General features: G+C 41.7%; 1 protein-coding gene across 1 annotated transcript in view; it reads right to left on the reverse strand.

Moving 5' to 3' along the window:
- Positions 1-16,710, reverse strand: part of GYPC (glycophorin C (Gerbich blood group)) — a 33,271-nt gene extending 16,561 nt beyond the window's left edge. The window contains exon 1 of the mRNA XM_064434949.1: positions 16,511-16,710. Within this exon, the coding sequence (XP_064291019.1) occupies positions 16,511-16,544 (34 nt within the window). The 5' untranslated portion in view covers positions 16,545-16,710. The remainder of the gene's footprint in view (positions 1-16,510) is intronic.
- Between the last annotated feature and the right edge of the window lie 4,959 nt (positions 16,711-21,669).

Here is a 21,669-nt window from a genome sequence, read left to right on the forward strand (position 1 = left end):
CAGAGATCCATGGGGAGCTCCTGAGGGAGGGAGGGAGGGAGCCTCTGTATACTGGGGGTGGGATTTAGGGGGGCATATATCCAAAAGCAAGTGTTCCACTGACTCTGCTGCTGGCACAAAACTCATTTTAATGAACACAGACATGCTGAGATAGAAACACGGCCATTATTCTTTTGAGGCTGATAAATGTCTGTTTCTCATTGAGATGAAAAAGCTTGACCTTGTGCTTAAACTAGAGATGATATGATCAAACTACACATGATGTCACCTAGAAACCACCTGGAAACTGGTGAAAGCCTGATAATATTGTAAGAGTTCAAAGAATGTAGCACCAGGCTCCTATCTTAGAAAAGCATAATAATTTTGCCAGCATGGGGAGGTTCCTTCATTTATGCTCATTCCCACTGTCAATATTTTGTAGCAAAGAAGTCCAACAGGTGATAATTCTTGGAAATGGGAGTTCTCTGTGCTTTGTCCCCTGGCTTATTTGATATGAATTGTATTCAGCTCCATCCAGCTCATACACCAGTGCTTGCCTAAGGCTGTCTACTGTGCCTTGCAAGTGGAAATGTCAGGTTGTTTAGCATACGTTCTTCAGGGACACAGAGATCTTTCCTGGAGCACAGACGAGATTAATATTATTAATGGAGATATCTGTAGTGGAAACAATCTTCCAAATGCTTTGAATATTGAGCATATTAAACAAAGAAAATAAAACATATTGAAACACCTGAGAAACTTGCAAGGCAAATAGTAGCTCAGGGCAACAATATTTCTTATTTCCTAAGGATTCTTCAATGAATATGGAGATTTCTTGTGCGTATTTGTTCTAAAGACAAAGGCCACATTATTATCTGAAAAGCATTTACGTATCAGTTCAAGCTGTCTGAACAGAGTTGAGAAATTTTAGCAAAACTTCTTTACCATCTATCATTCATCTGAGCTATTCTAGACAGATTGTGCAATAATTGTTGGGGAAAAAAGGAAAAAGGCTCGTTTGTGTATTATTTTTGGACAACTGTCTGGCATTATTAAGCAAATAGCATATTGAACACATTAACAGAGCTAAGCATGAAAAGACCTGCACTGAAATCATATATTGAATGTTTTTCAGCGCAGAATTATATTGTTGTGAAATTCATTAACAGCTTATTGCTAATGTCAAGGACCATGTAGGTGAGAGGCTAATAACCATCCTGACGAGATGTTTGACTGCTGGAAAGGAGTCTGTGTGAGCTCGGCTGTCTCCATAGGTGCTGCAGGAGGATACTGATAGACAGCTGGTTGAGGTGGTAGCTGTGTGTCTCTTCCAACTGGAGCTATTCTGTTCAGTTCTGTTCTGACACGCCTTCTTGCAAGAAGATCTATTCAGCCAGCCTGCCCACAGTGTGGTGAATCCTGGGGTATGGTGTAGGAATTTCCTTCCCATCAACCAATAAGCAAAGTTGAAATAGCTTAAAGAAGCCTAGATTTCTAGAGTCTATAATTAGGGAAAATAAATCCCAAACATTACTGTTAGCACTGCTTAACCATCACTTTCTAAAGCTTGTGTTGAGGGATTGACCTTGCTATGAGGTAGTGAGACCCATTTTTTTTTTTGCAGAGCTCTCAACATGCCCTGGTCAGAAGGGCCTCATATCTCCTATAGGTGCTTAAATGGGGTCTTACCCTCTGTGTTTTGCCTGTTAAGTTGGGAGTCATGTTTATGGAAGAAAACTAATCATGCCAAAACTTGATGCTGCTACATTCTTAAGTAAAAAAGAACTTAATTTAGTTTAATCTCCCAATAAGGAGTCCTTTTTACTGTTCAGTTGAATGGCTTTCTGTAGACAGTAATGACTTTCATGCAACATAGAAAATTACAATAATTTCTGAGGCTCTTGTTTCTCTTTCAAATCTGTTTGAGACTGGTCAGTGGACTCAAAATTCTTGATGAGAACTAGCAGATGGATGAGCAGATGATTAGGCAGACAGATAGACAGCAGGAACACACAAGATTCATTTCATTAGGAAACTGAACTGAAAACAGAAGTAGCAGTCGGTACTTGGATAGTATTCATATTCTGGTCACCAATTTTAAAAAAATGCCATGTTTTTGAAACCATTTCAAAACTTGTAGATTACTAGTTTAAACAGCAAAGGAAAAAAACAAAGGAACATTGCTGAGACCTTTTTCCAGCTCCTTTTTTTGTTCAGAATGCTACATTTTTATAGTTTGGACTGTATTTTGAACCTTTAAAGCCAGATTAATCTTGGACAGCCATGGAAATTTCAATGGAGGATTAATGTGTGTCATTAAGCAAAGAAATATGGTCTAGTAGTTTTCAATAGCAACAAATGCTTGCTATGGTACTTCTCTGATCAACATATTTTTCACTCACTGTAAAGCCTTTGGTCTGCTCCAAGTGTATGAAATATCTATGGAGGAAAGCTGACGGTGAATTGTTGTGGTTTGAGCAGGCTGCTACATTTCTGCAGCAAAGGGCATTCTTCCTAAACATTTCCCTTCCAAGCAGAAAAACCAGCTCACCAAAAGGAAAGCTCCTTCACCCATTTAATATTTACTCATTTACTCATATTTACTGTTTACTTAGAGGGCTATTTACTTATTGGCAAATTGATCCAAATCAATCTGTAGTTTGACTGTCATTAACAGGGAGAGGTTTGCTAGGTGTAGACAGAAAGGGCAAAAAGCAGGAATGCTCTTTGAGTGGTTGAAGTACACCATAAATCTACATACAGGAAAAACAAGTTCCCCAGAAGAAAAGCATAAAGAGAAAAGCAGCTGTTTAAAGCTGGAGACTTCTTTTCTAGGGTGCTCTGAGCAGAGCAGAGCACTCCAGACATTCAGAGTCCAGTGATTCCTTTGAACTACAGTAGCTCTAGAAGGCCACGGAAAGAGTTGGGCTTGGTATTTCCTACGTAAGATTACATTGGAATGCACTAAGCAGTCAGACTCCTCTCTCAGCTGTCAGATGGGCAGAGCTGTTACCCTGTGCCATCCTTCCTTCATTGGTGCTGCTCCTGCATCAGCAGCCAAGGGCTCTGTGGCCAAGCACCAAGCAGCAGTCAGTGCTGGCCCTGCTGGCCCAAAGCAGGGCACTTTCCCAACACACCAAGTGAAACACTGAGTGGTTCACACCCAAGGTGGAATTTGCAAGAGCTCTCACTGCTAAACTGCTTCTGCTTCCTTTGAAATCGGTTCTCTCACACATTCCACCTGCTCAGTTGGGCCGACAGTGAAAGTTTTGAAAACTCCATTTTATGAGTATGAGAAACATGATAGAACCAAAACAGAAACATAATATATAGCCTCTGTTCACCTTCTCTGCTTTCCAAATTCCTAGTTTAATTCACCAGTTGATGCTGCCTAACAGGTTGCAGAAGTCTGCCTTCTCAAGCAGTCATGAGACAGCCTGCAAATTTCTCAGAGCACTTTCATAATATATCAAAACTATTTACCACTGCCTCCAGAGAAGTATGCTTTGGAACAGTCTCATAAGGTCAAGTTATCCCACTGAAACACCTATTACTATAAAGAGAATGAAAAGAAAAAAATAAAGAAAAATGAACAAGCCAACAGCAGCAGCACAGCCCTGGAAAATATGAAGTCATAAGTAGAGTTCAGCCAGAGCAGACTCCCATTAAATTTTGTTTAAGAGCCAAGTTCCACCCTGAGATATGTGTGAGCTGCAGTTTATTTCAGGGGGAGCTGTGCTGTACTTCATGCCATGGCAGGGCTTGGACACAAGTACGTATCTGTTACAAGAGAGGAGTAAAGCCCACTTCCTTTTTGCATTTTTTTGGTTCTGTCTGTATAGATCAAATAGAAAACTTAAAGGAATGGATAAAACATGCCTCAGGCCCCAGATTTACAGGGCCTCTCTGTCAATTTTAATTCCTTCTTCCACAATACCTGAATGTCTGCCTTTCTAAATCCACCCAGCTCCTTTCACAAGACACGATAGTTTTCCCCTCTTCCCCTGCTACACCCACGAGTGTTAAACACACAAGCAGGAGCTCTAAGGATTGTCCTTCTAGCTTCTTTGCTCTTGAGAGTCCCTTTAGGAGACAGTCAGCAAGAAGTGCTCCCTAGGAGATGCACATGCTTTATAAAGAAGGGTCATACACAGCAGTCTGGCTTTAACTCTTTAAGACCTTACACTGGATATTTTTGCCTGAGAAGTAGGAGGCCTGCTTAATGAGGAAGGAAGAAGGGGTGACAGAGATGTTCCCTACCCTGGCTGCATTCCAAGACGGGCTAGGCTGACCAGCACCTTTGTGCTGTGCTGGGTTGCACAGCTGGCTTCAGACAAAAGCTTTTATCATTGCTGGGGTGGGCAGCTGCTGCACAGATGGAGGGGACAAAATGATAAAGCCATGGTCACACACCCCTGCAGGCACTGGAGTTACCTGGGAGAACTGGACAGAGGAGTTCCCTGCTCCCTGCCACCAGCTGTGCATTCAGTAATGCTGAGCTTCAAAGGTTGAATTCTTTCAAGTACAAGTTAAAAGGTCTCATTCAAGAAGAGCAGCAGACAAGGCTCAGTCCCGCCAAGTGCCAAGTCTGGATGTGAGCAGGAGGTTCAAGTACTTCGTATGAGAAACTCTGGTAAATGCAAAAGCTTTTATACCCCAAGGCAACCTTTTAAACACTGAATTACTAATTCTGGCTCAAAACTTTCCCATTCCTTAGATCCCTTGATGGTCGGCCTGTGCTTTAACTCTCCATTAAGCATCTGCTACTGGCTCTAGTGGGTAAGACAGCCCATCAGCTCCATGCAGCACTTCCATGGGCAGAGATTAAAAAGATTTTAAGTCTTTGTTAGTCGAGAAAACCCAGCACCATCAGAATCAAACCCACATTTACCATCACTTGTCATGGATTCTGTAGCAGATGGGAATAGGTAGCATTGTCCCTGGGAAAGGAAGTGACTTCTCCTTAATGCTGGTGTAACCTAACACCTGGTGAGGGCTAAGGGAGACACAGGCAGCTCTGGTAATGCTACAGCATCACTTCAGTGTGCAGTGGCAGTGAAACAAAGGACAGGGGAAATTGGTACCAAATCCCATTAGCTAGAAGATGGATTGGAAATATCCCAGCAAGGCTGGGAAATGGAAAAGACAGATGTGTGTGGCCCTGGAGTCTGGAGAGACATATAACCCTCGGCCACAGCTGACATGCCATGGCTTTGTGTCTGTTAAGGGGCAGAGTTTGCATTTCTTGCTACATCTCCTCTCACCTAGGATATTTTCAGCAGAGGGAGGAGTGGGAGGAAATTATCCTCTAAGGGATATGGATGCTCATGTCCACAGACGGCAAGCTGCTGCCCTGAAGTGCCAAGTAGTGGAAAACAAAATCAATTGCAGAGCTGAACACCCACATTTGTCCGTATTTCCCTGGCAAACTTCCCTCAGCCACCCACAAGTCCTGGACCTTGCTCTGAGCTGCAGGCAGCAGGGCATGACTGGGGAGGGCTGATCCCCAGCTTCTTCTCAGGTGGGAGCTGTGAAGGAAGGAAATCACTTGGGTGGAAAAGGGCATGTGCTACCTGTTACGGTTTCCAAGTCTCTTTTTCTCCTTCAATGAGGAAAATATACCCTTCTCTTCTGGAATAAATCACAGACACAATCTTCAATTACAGAACATGTGTTTTTCCCCCTCCCACATCTCCCCCCAAATGACTACTGCAGTTTCATATCTGACAAAAACAGCCATCCACACCTCCAAAGGGAGGAGCTTGTATTTCTTCTTTTGTCCATCTTCAGCAGCTGCCAGCTCTGCAAGGCCCTGGGGCTGCATCATGATTGAGGTGGGGGGGAAGATTCAGCCAGAGATTTGGTCCTCAAGTCACTTAAAAACAGCACGGTGGGAGCAGCAGCATGGAAGTAACACTACTGTCTGTTCTGCTACTGGACTCTGGAGAAAACAGGACACAGGATATGCTTCCTGTCTGGGGAAGGCTTGTAGCAGCCTGGGAAAGAAGGCATGACCTTTTCCTTAAAGGAAATGCAATTCGTGGAGAGGACTAGGGAGGAAAAGTCCAGGCTGCATTTTCTCTTAAAAACAGTGTCATACAGCTGTACCTCCTCTCACTTTCTCCCCTGTGTTTTAAGCTGATCTTTATTTATTAAGCAATGCCACATTTTAAAGGGTTTCATACCTCTCTGCCAACCCATTGTTGCTCCAGTCAGTCATGAACCTTCTGACATAAGTCAGAGGCTGTTACAACGAAAGGTTTCATTCATTGCAAGCAAAGGAAGCCAGAGGAGGTACCTCGAGAGCAGAAGGGCTCAGCTCATGCTCTGTTTCCAGCTCACAAATGGTTATGTCCCCAGGATGCTGAGATTAAGCATCTCACACACAACGTGGGAGGAGGAAGAAGAGTCTTTGTCTCAGATTCACAGATTTTAATGGATTCCAGAAGGGAAATCCTTTACCCAGGAGCAACAGCAAAGTTCAGAGAAATGTAAAAGCATTTATCTCCCCAGTTATGTTCCTGACTGCCAAAAGCAGGAGGGGTGATTTACTCCTCCTTGGAACAAAGGATCTCCTATGGATCATTAATCCACAGGGAAAATGAGCTCAGGAGCTGCAGACATCTTTTCTTAATGTGCAAGAACCTTGAATCAGCGGGAAGTTTTCTTTGGGAGCATACAGGATCAGTTTATCTTTATTTGCTCCCCATTACCCCCAGTCTTCAATAGTGTTTCCTACAAGAGGTCTAGTTACCATTCATAAATCACCTTGCCTTCAATAAAATCTGTGGTGATAGTAGGCGAGGCTGCTGTGAGCTAAACCAAGGCATTTGAAGCAGAGTAGTATTAAAAACTTAGGATCTGAAATCAGCAAATTCTGATACAAAGTCCAATAAAATCAATATGAGCAATCTCAGGTTCCAGGGTACAAGTATCTCAACGACAGATTTCATCACTGCAATGGCAGCTTGCATTTCCTGAGAAACTCTGCAGAAATGGGAAGGACAGAGAAATAGTTGGGTATTTGTTTACAGGCCAGGATCTCATGTGATCTTAGGTGATGAAGTTTTCAAGTTACAGCTAGTGCTGTACAGAAAACATGCACAAAAACTTATGGTAGGAAAGGGGTTAGATCTGGTGGACACCACTTTCTAATATTTTCTCATTTCTTTAGGAGTAATAAAAATAGTCTCATTTTTTCTCACTTTGACTCTGTGAAAGCACCTGAAAATATTTATATAATGTCTCAGTTGCTAAGTGAGCAACATTATAGACTGTGTCTCTCTATATATACCTACAATATGCAGACATTTACAATATGCCACTGTTGGCATATTGTGGATGGCATTTTATATATTTTACCTCAGAAAAAAAGAAGTGCAGTAGGGAATTACATTTCTGTATTGAAATCTCTCAAGAAGCACTCCATAGTTAGATTTGCCACATAAATCTGGTAAATACACATCCTTGTTGCTGTAAATGACTTACAAGATCAGAAATGTGGCTGAAAGGGAGAACCCAAAGCTGGCTGGCGTCCTTGGGTTTTATGCTCTCGTGTGTGTCTGCATGTGCACACAGCATCCATTATTTTGGCTTTTTGTCACACAGTTAGGCTTTGACAAATTGAAAAGTATTAAGATTAGAACAATCATGTTTACACGTATTACCACCTGCTACTTCATTTCTTCCACGGTGCTTAAATGTTCAGGCATGTGGCTTTGAAACATGGTACCTTTAATGCACTTAAAAACCCTGCTGGATTTCCAGCTCTCTTTGATCTCCACAGTCTAGAGACTATCTCAGAGAATGCAAATAAATGTGTTTAGGGGAAAAATGTTTTCAAGGAGAAACCCCTAAAGTCCTTCCAGCTTGATATGCATTACCAGTTGATGTCATACCTAAGGTTGCTTTTTGCATTTTATCTTCATGCTTCAGGAGGCTGAAATCTCTATCCAGAATCAGCAACTTGATGAGGTAACTTGGGAAGACAGATGTGGTCAGCACCACATGAGCACTGAAATGTCAAATAGTTATTTGGTGATTCTTGTTTAGAAAAGAGATGGAGGGAGAGATCATTCTGCCCTGAGAAATTTACAGACTAAACAAAGTAAAAAGAATACACTTTTGCAATGAAGAAGACTGGTTTTTGTCAAGAGGAAATGGGAAGGATGTGAGTGAAAAGCTTGCTTCATCATGAGTAGGAACGATACATTAATAGGAGACCTTCAGACAGAAGAAAGACTTCGATAACCAAGGGTATGAAAAACCAGCTTCTTTTGGGGGCTGTACAACACCATTTTTCCATCTCTCACCATGCCAAGTCACCATGTGTCACTACTCTTGTGGTAATGGCTTGGATTTGTAGTAATTTCAAATTATTTCCTACACAGCAAACACAAATCAGATTGGGTTCTTGGGTCAGGGTGTTGGGATGGTTGACTTGGTAAGAGGTGTTGTGAGGAACCAGATCCATTCAGTTATAGAAAAGGTAAGAGAGAAGGGTATTTTTCACTTTTTAAAGGATGTTTGTGGGTCTAGTCACTTCCTATTGCAGTAGCTTGTAGGGATGATGAGTAGACAGCTCTTAGTGGGAGATGGTAAAGTGCCAAAGGCAATTAGCAAGGTTTCAAAATAATTAATTTCTTCACATTAGGTGGACACAGCCTTCACGAGAAGAACCTACCAAGCACCTTTTGAATCATATAATCATGGAAGGGGTTGGGTTGGAAGGGACCTTAAAGAGCATCTGTTTCCAACCACACCGTCAGGGTCAGCAACATCTTCCAATAGACCACGTTGTTCAAAGTCCCAGCCAACCTGGCCCTCTTCTCCTTGACCTGGTGGTGTTCTTCCTGGCTTTGGTGATGTTAGCAGAAGTTGTTCACTCCGCTCTTCTTCGACTGGAGCAGGGATAGGTTGAGTAACAGGAAAAGTGACAGTGTTCAGAGCAAAGGGGAACTGGGACTTGGTTCCCAACTGCAGATTTTTTCCTGGTGTACTCAACATGTTATTCAGTGTTTTTTGTAGAGAGAGATACAGCCTAATTTTGTGTATAGCTCCTATTTCCACCAAGAGCTTAATTGCCATTAGTGACTGGTAACATAGCTTCTTTAAACCAAAAAAAGAGGTCCCTATGAGTTCAGTGTGGGGAAAACTGGATTTTTTTGCAATAGAGTCCAAAAATCAAAGGCTGTTGACGTAATTATGGAAATTCAAGAGAGACAGACAATAATCATCTCTCCCAATCATGCGATTCAGAATGTAAAAAGCATGTCCCTGTTGTAAATAAAAATTTCTATGTGATGAGAGGAAAGATCTGGAGAGGGGAGGTGTTGTTTCATAGCAAGCTCTGAAGATGAGAGAGCAAAGAGAAACCAATAGAGAAGAGGGAGAGCGGAAGAGAGGGCAACACCCAAAGGAAACAAACCTCAGCCCAGATGGTGACAGGGAAAGATCTATGTTTTCCTGACCTGTTCTTTTCTTCCTTCCCACTGGCAGCACTGTGGAAGGTCCTTGAGAGAAGGGGGGAAATGGCATTTAACAGCTGGGACCTGTGTCTCTCATATGTTCAGAGATGGCCATTTACGTGTGGGCTAAGAAAGGGACAGACAAGTAGGATTAGGAGGTGCATAGGATATCTGAACCAAACATGAGAGAGCAGGTGTGATAGAGGCCACAGATACATCAAGGATTTAATTTCCTGCTTGCTTTGTTGGATGGGACTGAGAGTGTGCTTATTACACTTGTATGAACCATTGACAGTTAGAAGACCAAACTCAGCTAGCTCATGAGCGCTGGTTATAAAGTTCCAGGAAATAAAAAGACTACACTATTTCATAATAAACTGGTAAACTTCTAGCCCTAATACATGCTAAGAAAATCCTGAAAGCAGAATTCAACAATATATTCTAGAAGACAGAAAAAAAATTCAAAAATCCAGCATGTAATTTTAAACATCAGAATTTTTGAAAATGTACACAAGTTTCCTGAACTCTTGGATGACTAGTTTTATGGTAATTCTTCACCACACACTAGAAATATTTTTTCCCTCAACTCATTCATACAGGTAACTCTTTAATCACTTGTGTTTAACTGATTTGTTATTTGTCTGATTTTGTCTATTTGTCTCACCTAAGGATTGTTTGGTTCATCTAAAGTCAGCCATGAAGACCTGCTTTTTCATCCCTTCTTAAGTGACTGAAATTTTTGAAACATCCAATTAGCAGACATGAAGCATCTTACTATTGTCTTAGTAAGAACGCTTTTCAAAGAAAATGAGATGAACAGAGAAGTTTGCCTACAGAAAAAAAAAAGTTAAACTGGAATAACAATTCTGTAAAATCTCTTCCACCATAAATTAATCTTCTCAAGTGTTTGAGGGGGTCACAGAATTATATAATACAACTGAATTGATTCTTGAATAAATATTTTGTTTCCAAAGGAGGGTAGTTAATAACTTTAATTTTGGTATGAATATACTAATATGATCAGCATTTCTACATTACTGTCCTAAAGATGCAGCTACCAAATTCTCCCAGCACAGATGAGCTAGAACAAGAATATAAACCTGAACAAATAAAGCCATATAAGTAGTGGAAAGGATGGTGGATATAAATACACGTCTTTGTATATGTATGCATACAGATATAAGGTATATTGTATATACATACACTCTGGCTGTGTATATATCTGTGAACAGACAGAATTCAAACTAATTTTCTAGGTTTGGTGTTACTGAAAGAATCTCTGCTCACAACTGTAAACACCTACACATATGTAATGATTTGATGTCTGTTTCTGTATGGCTGTGAACTAGTCACACATGTCCTGTATGATGTGGACTGTCTCATAAAACTAGGTATTTTAAACATGTAGTCCCCAGTAAAATAGGCATTTATCACTCACAATAACAAAGAACTGTCTCAGGGTGTGTTCAAATGCCCCCCTGCAACTTACTGATAAAAAGCTTAACTCAGTTTCAGGGCTTATCTGGAGAAAAAAGAGGTAGAGACCCTCATGAAATAACTGAATTCTTTTTTCCCTCTTAAGATGAAAAAGAGAGGCAGAGGAAAGGAAAGAAAAATCACTTTAAAACTCTAATGCAGCAGAACAAGTTTAACCCATTGAGATTTTTAGTGAAGTTTTCTGCTTCATCAGGAAGAACCCTGTGGTGAAACATATGTCAGAAGAGAAGATATGAGAAACTGGCGTCCTTTGCATATGAGATGATTAATTAAGAGGCAAATCACTTAGCCAGCTGTCTCATTGGTGAAACTACACGTGCAAGGTACATCTGCAATAAGGGATCAGTTTAGCACAGGCAGTGCATTTGATTTCCATGCTAACATAGCAGAGATAGGAATCTGGTGTGAATTAGATTGCGCTGACTCTTCAAGAAACAGGGGAGTCCAGATCTTATTTCAGCCTCAAATTATGAGCTGCATGTCTGTAGCATTGTAGCATTGCAGTGTTGGTACTTGATGCAGTTATCAGTTACAAATAAATTATCCAGAGAAGAGAGGCCTTTCCTCCATTTGTGTTCATAAATTGTGGGCAAACAAAGCCTGATTTCTCCAAGTGACACTTTTCTCCATTCTCCAAGTAATTTTTCAGAACGCTTAGCAGATGGTGAATTTTTTATCTACTCATAACTGGGGTAATGCTGTCAAATTCATCTGACTAAGAAAATTAAGGAAGTTAAACACAATTGTCTGCTGCCCTAATCCTTGCCCTCCTAAGGTGTTTCTATATTCTTGTCACTGTGGCATCTGGGCTTTTAGTGCATTTTTTATCACAACTCAAATGTGAAGCAAAAAATTGTAAACAGACCTCCTACTCATGCCAAATGCTGTTTTCAAAAGTTTTCTGATCTTTCTGTGGGAAACAAGCAGGCCAGTTGCTAAATAACTTCTATGTTTTTTTTTCCTGAGCATGCATTACAGAATTAGGCAGTGGGAAGCAAAGTGCTGCTGCAACAGTGATTCTACTGGAATCAAACCAACTTCTACCTCCCCAGCTTTTCTCAGCTAAAAGCTGCCTCACCAGCAGTGTCCATGGAGAGCAATAATTTCTCTCCAACCTGTAATCTCTCCTCTTTACCAGCCTTTTGAAGAAGAGGTGACTGTACAGCACCTAGCACAATCAGGTCCCTCTGTTGGCTTGAATTTCTCTATGCTATATGAATACTGATCCCTCCCCAACAATAGAGGCAGGCACTGCACAGAGAACACACACAAACAGACTTTCATTAGACAATGCAGTCCTGAAAGCCTGTTTTACAAAAGACTTTGCTGATTGGACTCAGCCATTTGAACAGCTATGCATACAGGGTATATTACACAAGAGCCTAGAAAGAAAGGTGCAGTAGTATCAGCAATGAGATGCAGACACTGCATAATTCCATAATATTAACAGGCTTAAGCACACAACTAGCCACAACCTGAATCTTTAACATCTACTGTGTATTTTTTTTTTTTATGATGGCCAGCAATGCTGAAAATTGTGTATTTTAAAACAGCAGACTCCTATTTGGGTTGACATCCTCCCTATTCTCTGCAGCTCAGTGGTTTGCCAACATTTCTACTGTTAATTACTGAAATTTTAGGTGCATTCTGAGCCTTTCAATTCCCAGACTTTCACATAAATATGTCAGACAAAAAGGGTGTCAGGAGAGCCCTGGGGTATAAAGCCAAATTTTCCAATTCATATGCACAGTGGTGGCAAACAAACATATGAGCAGAGACATTCAATTTCCATCAATGCTTGTAGGATATGTTTGGAGATTTCTGTGCTGAAAATGAGAGGTTATTATAATCTGTAGGTTTCCTTGTGTATAAATGCTCACAGGTTCACCAGTGAAGACAAGATTTTCATAATCAATAGCCTCTGTTTTTGTTTATCACTTACTGTCACAGGCAAACACTTCTGTTGATTAAGGGCAATGAAATCACATATATTGCCAAAGTGTGAATAACATGATTAAAAACCTGAAGGGTTCATTCAAGGCTTTTCATAAGCCCTGTGTGAAAGGCAAGTGGTATTACTCCAGGAACATACAAAACAACCAGTCTGCAGCCCCAAAAATATATTTCATTATGAGTTGAAGATGTAGCAAGGCTGTTCTCAGAACCACACTCCCCATTCACGGCCAGAAGTCACTCTGCCTTTATCTGAGGCCACCTTTGCAAGGTCTCAGCCTCTCTAAAGGGACAGATACATCTGTGACTCATTTTTCCAGAAGCTCTGTCCCTGGGGCAGGTGGAGAAGCTTGGGCTGATGGAGCCAAGACCTCCTGCTTGTAGAACAGAGGCAGCACGAAACTCTGCTCCCCTGAGCAGGGCAGAGCCTGGGTTACTGCTGGAGGATGGCTGGCAATGTAGAGGGAGTGCATACAGCTCAAGGAGGCTTTGCTTCACCCTCTTCCTCCCCCTCTTCCTCCCTCTGCAGCTGGGGCATGGCCTGAGGACCAGCCTTACTTCTTGGTTTCCTTTTGGGCCAATTCTTATGCACTCCATACATCACACTGCTTCCCTATCCCCCCAGGAAGAGGACCTTATCTGTTGATGGGTGATGAGGAAGAAAAGCCTTCACAAACTGTTCTCCTTAACAACTAACTCCTTTGACAGCTGGCATTTGCAGTATAAGAGACCCCAGATAAACATTCCCAGCCTGCTGGGTACAGATGAAATCCTGTAAATTGCAGAACACCTTCTCCAAAGGGGTGACCACCTCTGACCCATAAAGACGGTGTTGCACAGATCACTGCCTCCCCAGGTTGAACCTTTGACTTGGTGACGTTTATTGTCCTAATCCTTCACCTCATTTGAGCTGTCCCACTGCCTCAAAATAGGGTCACTGCAGTCTAACAGGAAGAGGGCAAAAGCTGCCAGCTGAATTGAGACTGCCAAACCTGTGGAGTTCCTCAGGTTTCATAGTTAGGTCAGGCAGCTACTGCTTGTACATGTGAGCAGGAAGCAAATGCATCACAGAGTTACTGCCTCTCTCACCTCTGTTATGTGTACAGAGAGCCCACTCAGATATCTGGGGGATATCTGAGCTGGGCATGGGAAGTGCCCAAGGTGAGATGGTGGGGCATTCCCATATAGGAGCAGAATACATTTACAAATTACACAAAGTTGAATATTTAAAATCTGAAACAGTATGTGATTCCCCCTGGATTGAGAGGATCATACTGCATTTATAGAATGAATAAAATACCTTATCAGCCATGGGCGAATACAAGGAGATAAGCAAAGTACATGAGAAATTAGGTAACTTAAAACTGTTCAGTTTACATCAGTTGGCAGCTGCTCTGTGGTCTCACCTGCAGGTATTCAGCAAAGAATTCCTATGTTCAGTATATGTACCAAAAAATTTTTGATGACTATTTTAAGCATTCTCACACCCATCTCAAAGATTTTCACTGTGGCTATGAAGCAAATTTGTTTTCCCAATTATTCTGCCTCTCTGGCAAACATCTGCTGTCCATGCTGCGCAGTGCCTGTCAATACACTGAACTTTCAATTGTTTCTTGTCTTGTTTCTTGCAAAATTAGCAGGAATTTTGCTAGGAAATAAGACCCTTTTCCCAAAGACCTTCCCTCAAAACTTCAACCATTATCAATGCACCAAACATGCATTATACAGAAATATGGTAGTATCAGACTTCCCTTTAACTTTTCCTAATCTATAAATTTCATCCACCTGATTAAAACAAAACAACAAAAAAACCAAAACAAAAAAAAAAACCCAAAACAAAACAACAAAAAAAAACCCCCAAAAAACCCCAAAAAACCCCCAAAAACAAAACCCCCAACCAAAGACAATATATAATGACTATTTTTCAGCCAGAATACTCCTAGTTGGATTGCAAGCAATTTATTTTCATGGGGGGAATCATATGATCTTAAAATAGTTCAAGTTGAGGATTCCTGTCCACATATTGGAAAAAACCCCAGGAGAACCTGATGCATTTGTCTTTTTTCATTATGAGCAGACAAAAGGCCCCAAGGGGCATTAACTCCTCATCTGGTTTCCCCCTAGGACCGTCTGTGGGGTCTGACAACCTGGGTCTGCCAGAGAGGTTGTTTGTAATGTATTCAGAACTGTAGAGCTGGTCCTGGATGTGTCACTTGGCCAAGCCTGTCACTAAATATACAAGATTGGGTCTGGACCCTTGTTGATATTTCACAATACACAAGAAGAACCTCAGTGAGTCATGACCACCCTCCTGGACATGCTTGGAGAGCACCAATAGCAGTAATTTATGCAAGCTGTGCCAAACACGAGCTCTCAGAATGCTGAATTAGCCTTCCTGTATCTTTCCTGGCTATAACAGAAAACAAGCTGCAATAGAAAACAAGCTATAATATTCTAAACTGCAGAATAAAGTAGAATAAAATATAAAGGTAACATCTAATCTTTCTTGTTGGTTAGAATCTGCAAAAAGGACTAAAGGGTAACTAGAAATTGCTGGTTGGGATTCCAGAGATTCTGCTTGCTGTGTCTTTTCTGCTGGATCAGGCTGCCTCATTCAAAGCTTGGGAAACATTGTCAGTGTCTACAGCCATACAGAACAAATATCCTTACAGCAGTATCTGGATCAAACCCTGAAATGCAGGCTGCTCCCAGCAGAGCTGTCTGTACTTTCTGCCTTCATTCCTGATGCCATGGTCTGACAAACAATTCTGCTATTGGCAGTTTATTTATTAAAAATAAAACAGAAGTACTTTCTTGAATTAAAAGAAGAAAGATCACACTAAAGCCATAAGAAAAAAAAAATAAATATATTGCAGCACCAAAAACTCAAGAGCTTTTTGCAGCTCATCAAATCATAATCCACCCCCTTCCCTTCACCTTTCTTTTTAATGCTGTCCCAAAATGAACACTACCATAGTGCAGCTGAGCCTCTGTGCTCACTTGACTGTTCGGGCCAAATTCTCTCTCTTAAAATTTACAGAAATATGCAGAGTTACACAAACAGAGGATTTGCCCTCCTGTACCCTCTCTTGCTGAAAAACCAATTTGCCTGCCCTTAAGCCCATGTTTCTAAATTTCCAGGAGCAGAAACACATTGTGGCTTTAAATATAGACTGTCAGTTTGTGGCTTGAGTCTCATGTTACACACAGACAGCTTGAGACTCTAAACGCAAGCTGGGCAGCACCATTACTATCTCAGAAAAGCGTCAGTACGCTTTCAAAATGCTCTATAACTTCATTCCTGAAGGCGGGGGGAGGGAAAAACACTCAAATGAAACTTTTCTAAGCTGGGGTTTAGGCGGAAGCGTTACTAACTTTGCTTGGACCTATTCAAGAGGCAGAGTTTGCAGAGCCTGCTTCAGTCCTTCCCGCACACACAAACACAAAGAATTAAGAAAGAAAACAGCTTCTTCCTAACTTTTTTCCTTCAGGATTAGTTTCAGGCATTCCTTATTTTTCCCCCAAAAAGAAATGCATTAGACAATCTGTTCCTTAAGCGAGGAACTGATAAATCCACTCTTATTGTAAGGGGGGAGGGGGGTAAGGGTACTCACGTGGTTGAGATGTCGCATTGTTTTGGGAACTCATAATTTACGCCTTTGAAAAATGCCTTATTTGTGTTGACAGCCTCTCTTCCCTGCTCAGAACTGACGGCGGGATTGAACAGAACAGCTGGAAGAACCCAGGAAAATGCTCCTCTTGTTCGGGCTCTCCTTGCCTGGCTCCTGACCCCTTTACAACTGGAAAAGGAAACAGCACATGTGTCATTCTCTTTTGCCTGTGTAGCTCACATGAGCGGGGAGGGGCACCCATTTGCAGATAGCAGTAACTGTATTCAAGTTTTGCAAGTTGGATGTATTCCACCCCTTTGCTTTTACTAGCCAGCAACCAGTGGAAAGAAAATGCTCTTTTCATTCTTAGCCAAATCTAGACACACCTATTAAATCCACTTCCCAAACCCCTATCCACTGCTGTTGATGTTATTTCTTTTAAGTGCAAAACTTGCTGCTGACTCCTTTTCCTAAAATATCCACCATTAGTGGGTAAGATTGAAAGTAGGACTTTCAAATTTTGTTGCTCATCATCCCCCTTAACCCTCTCAGTCTGACTGATTCTGTCCTTTTAACAGGTGAAAATTGAGGATGGCATTTACTGGGTCAAAGTAGTTACGTCAGCATATACCATGAATCTACACTGTGCTCAAAACAAGGAGGAACCTGTGGCTACAGCACAGGCTGAGGCACAAGTAACTCCAGTCATGGCTCTGACACAGGCTTCCTATGGCACCTTTGGCAAAACATTTAATCTCTGCTCCAGTTTGCCATTGGTGTAATAAAGATGAGACACCTGGTTTCTCCCTAGTATTTTTATTTTAATGTACAGACAGGTGTTTGTAAATAAGATGTATTTATTGGGCTGCAGAGGTTAATTTGTGTACTCCACTGCAAGTTTTTCAGCCTGGACTAGGGTGCCAGCTGCCTTGTTTATATAGCTGCCTTTTAAAGCTATCTGTTTGGCTGTCTGCATGCTGTGCTGCAGTCAGTGGCATGTAGTCACTGTAAGTGTGCATACACAGCCTGTCTGTAGTTGACATGGACTAGGACTCCTAGGTTATGCCAGAACACAAGCAATTTTTAACGCACATGCTTTAAACACTAAGGAGAGTAGACAAAGTTTCCATTTTCCTGGTGTCTGTTATGGAGTCAGGATGAATTAACAGCCTGCCTGTGACAGCAGAAACACAGTCACCATCAGGATGGAAGTGGAAAAAAACAGAGTAATGAAATTCAGACTGGGACCATCCTGTTTTGCAAAATTGTCACCGGATATTTCTGTGAAATCGTCTCAGTGACCTCCTACAAGAAACCAGTCCCGTGAACTTGGCTCACAATATTTATTTAACAGCTATAGGATGGAAAGAACAGTGACTTATTTACATGCCAACAGCAACTAACAGCTTGTTTGTGAACATGGATGCAGTAAACTACTTCAGTCAGCATTTCCACGCTCTGGGCTCGTGGTAGAGATCTCTGGAACATTTAGTGATAGAGCAAAGCAAGGCACAAAACAAAGACAGGGAAATAATAGGAAAAACTCCTGACGTTGCTGCACTGACTTCAGCTTCATAGTGTGACATTCATTTGGACTTGATAGCTTCTCTATGAAAATACTGATGGGTATGTTTTTGATTACTGCTTCTTCTGTGTAAGGAATACCATGTGCAGAGGTAAAATAGGGGCTTTCTGTTCTAAGGCATGAGAATTGTTTTCATGTGAAGTTTTTGCATTTAAATCTTTCATCATCATGATCAAGGGCAAGTTGGCTGGCCTTGGAGCAACCTGGTCTAGTGTAAGATGTCAGGAGGGTTGTAACTAGATGATCTAACCCAAACAATTGTATGATGCTGTGATCCCTAAGAAATTTCAGAACTTCTATTCAGAAAAGATTCCCTAGCTGCTGCAGATGATGTGAAGTATGGTGGTCATGATGGCTTTATGTTACAGCCAGTGGTCTGGACTGTCTTAGGAATTTTGTGGCAAACTACTCAAAATGGCATGCACAGTTACATCCTGGTGCTCAACCCCTCTGCATCTGTGCAACACTTCCTGCATCTGTCTGTGTTCTTATTAAAGCTGCTCTCACCCCACCAAAATCACTGGAAGAGTTTTGTAGGAGGATTCTTGCAGATCCAAACTCACATGGGAAAGTCCCCTTTAATGTGTTATCTTCACTTTTCTTGGGACTTCTGTCTTTGCTTATTGAATAGATTGGGGTTCCCAGAAATCAGAGAGCCATTTCCCAAGGCTGTTTGCACTCAAACAGGCCATTAAAGTGACCTGCCTGACCTTTTCCACTCATCATTAATGGGAAATATGTGATGTTGTCAAGGGAAGCCCCATGCAGCCCAGCATGCTTCCAGGAGAGCCTGAGACTGGGCACTGAACAAAAAGCATCTCAGTGCTCTCAGCCAACTGATCACGTGGGACAGAAGGCAACAAAGGAACCCAGAGCAAAAGATGGGAATAGAGTGCTGGTGGGGAAAATGTGTGATTAATCATTAATTTTCAATTTGACTGAACTGTCTCTGAATCTTTAAATAGCAGTTGCTTCTGGCAAAAAAAACCAAAAGCTCCCCAAAAGGGTTAAAAGGACAAGATAACAGAAGGGTATCTGAAAGTAATTTTTATCTGAGGATTGTGGCATTCATACAGGATTCACCAGGTCTGTGGGATAACATAGGTATGTTAGGAAATCTGTGTCAGCTCTGTGGTTTTCATAAGCCAATTGCTTGATCTTGAGGCCATAGTGTTCCCATTAACCTACAGAAGAAGTATTGCTTTCCTGCCCTGGTGAATACTTTTGCATCTCCAGCCTTTGAAAGAGTCTTTTTCTGAGTATTGAAATGAAAATTCCCTTTTTTTCTCAGTAGTGCTTTCAGATGTGACAGCACTTTCAGGTCCAAGAGTGTTAGCTCAGAAGTGGGACCTCTTTTGCCGCCGATACTGCAATTTATCCTACTCCTCCTAAGCAGAGCTATGTAGTGAATGCATGGTCAGGCCCACATAGTTGTTCTCTTTGATGCTATCTTGCTCCAAGATAAATGATATTTCACAGTCATTCAGGCTTGGCAAGCTGATGCTGCATGCTGCAGCTGTTGTTCCCAACAGGAAGGGAGGGTTTAGGCTGCACTCGGAGGAAAATAAATAAATAAAACAAAGGAAGGAGGCTCTCTCCAGGAAGTTATGCTTTGCAACAACAGGACATCACACTAGAAATCCCTCTCTCTGATGGATTTTCATGGCAAAACATAATGCAAAATCTGTAATCTCATCCTCTAAAGGAAATGGCAAGATTGAAAGAGGCTGAGTGGAAAGCTATCAATAATGTCCTTCACTGCCCACCCTGCACAGCCTGCAAGCTTCAGAGAAGGTGTTTGGATCCACCATCTGGACATTTGAGGAGAAGATGTAGCAGTAGCTGTGCCTGGCTGTGAGTTCAAGGTGGGCTTTGTGGCAGCACTAGTGGGCACATTCAGATGAACCAGAGGCTCAGTGTCCCACTGGGCTGCATGCCATGGTCACCTGGCCAGCTGGCAGGAGAGGTGGCACTGGCTTCCTCCTCTCCTTTGCTGGCTACACACCTCAGGCTGTCTTAAACTTGCCAAGCTGCTGATCTGGGTGAGGTTGGGTGGAATCCCAAATTTTGAAGACATTGTGCAGGTCAAGCACAAGCAGAGATTTAACTGCTAGGCTGAATCCTGAAGGAGAGATTGTTCACAGGAAAGCATTTGGCTCTGGACATCCCATGAAATAATATTTTCTACTGATTATCTTCCTTTCCAGCTCTGTAAGGAATAATAGTTTATTTACTTGTTACCTTGTGTGAGGGGTTCTCCCTCCACCTTGTTTCCTTTCCCCTTTTTTTTTTTTTTTTTTTCTGAAAAGACAAGGAATATTTGCCACAGACTGTGTGGACCATCTCAGACCTGGTGTAAAGTCATGGAGAATGAAACCTTTGTGATGCAAAAGGGATCAGTATAGACTTATTACCCAGGATGGACTGTGATGCTGATATAACTCATGTTTTATGTGGCGCCTATGCAGCCTGTGACTTTAAGTGCAACAAGATTGTGAAATACTTGGAACACAAAGGAGGAATTTTCTGTCTGCATTCATAACACTGAACTAGTTCTTGACCCTCATACAAGGCCAGCAGAGAAGAGTTTACCCTGGAGATAAGAGATCAACTCTCCTTCCTACTTTGCATCCCAAACATTTGTCTTTATTTTTACCACTCCCCTGACTTCTGCATGAACCTTTGGAATATATTCTTATCTCTGGAACATATATATCCCCTGCTTCACCTTATTGCACAATTATTTGCAGATAAAGGATGTAGTGTGCCTGTTTGTGTTTAAGGTTCCCACTTAATCTGTTTGTTTATTTGGGCCAAACTCTTTTCCATTTGTATCTGTACTCAGGGGAACTTCTAGTGTCACTACAATGCAAATACTTCTCAAAACGTGCCATCTCTCTGTGAAATGGAAATATGAGGAAGTTCTACGTCTTCCCTGTAGCCTGGTGCTTGGCTTTCCATGAACTGTGGTTCATTTAATGACACCATAGAGGGAAGTTGTGTAAGGTCAGGAGTTCAGTGGACAGTGGTGCAGTGTGTCTGTAACTCTATAGTGTCATCATGTCCAAAGGTCACACAGAATGTCTTAAAGCCACTGCCTCCTTTCCAATCTAATTTCCAACACCACTGGAAAGCACATCTGCTCAGACTCTAGACCAGTCAACAGGATGTTGACATGCAGTTTGATAGTGCATATTTGGAACAGTGGTAATGTCATCTGGGTAGATGTGGAGAGGGTGAATCATACTATCAGCTCTTGCTGAGTTAAGAAATCAGAGCAGGATTTGGCACATGGATTTCTCATAACAAAAGGACACAATGGTAAATAAAGTGAATCATTCTGCAATTTAAAATAAAAGGGAAGACTTGCTCACACAAAGCAGAATTAAACACTGAATGTCATAATTCCTGGAGGATCTGGTGTAGTTGTTTTCAGTTTGACTGAAAACCTTTACTCTTCCCTGCACAGATGTGACTGTGTTACTGCAGCATAATTTCAATAAGTTGGGTTTTTTAGTTGCTGCATATTAGAGACGGTCTAAAGGAGAGCAGCCAAGATGGTGAAGGGCTTTGAGGG

Source organism: Passer domesticus, chromosome 10 (genome assembly GCF_036417665.1).
Source record: "Passer domesticus isolate bPasDom1 chromosome 10, bPasDom1.hap1, whole genome shotgun sequence".
Taxonomy (NCBI): Eukaryota; Metazoa; Chordata; class Aves; order Passeriformes; family Passeridae; genus Passer; species Passer domesticus.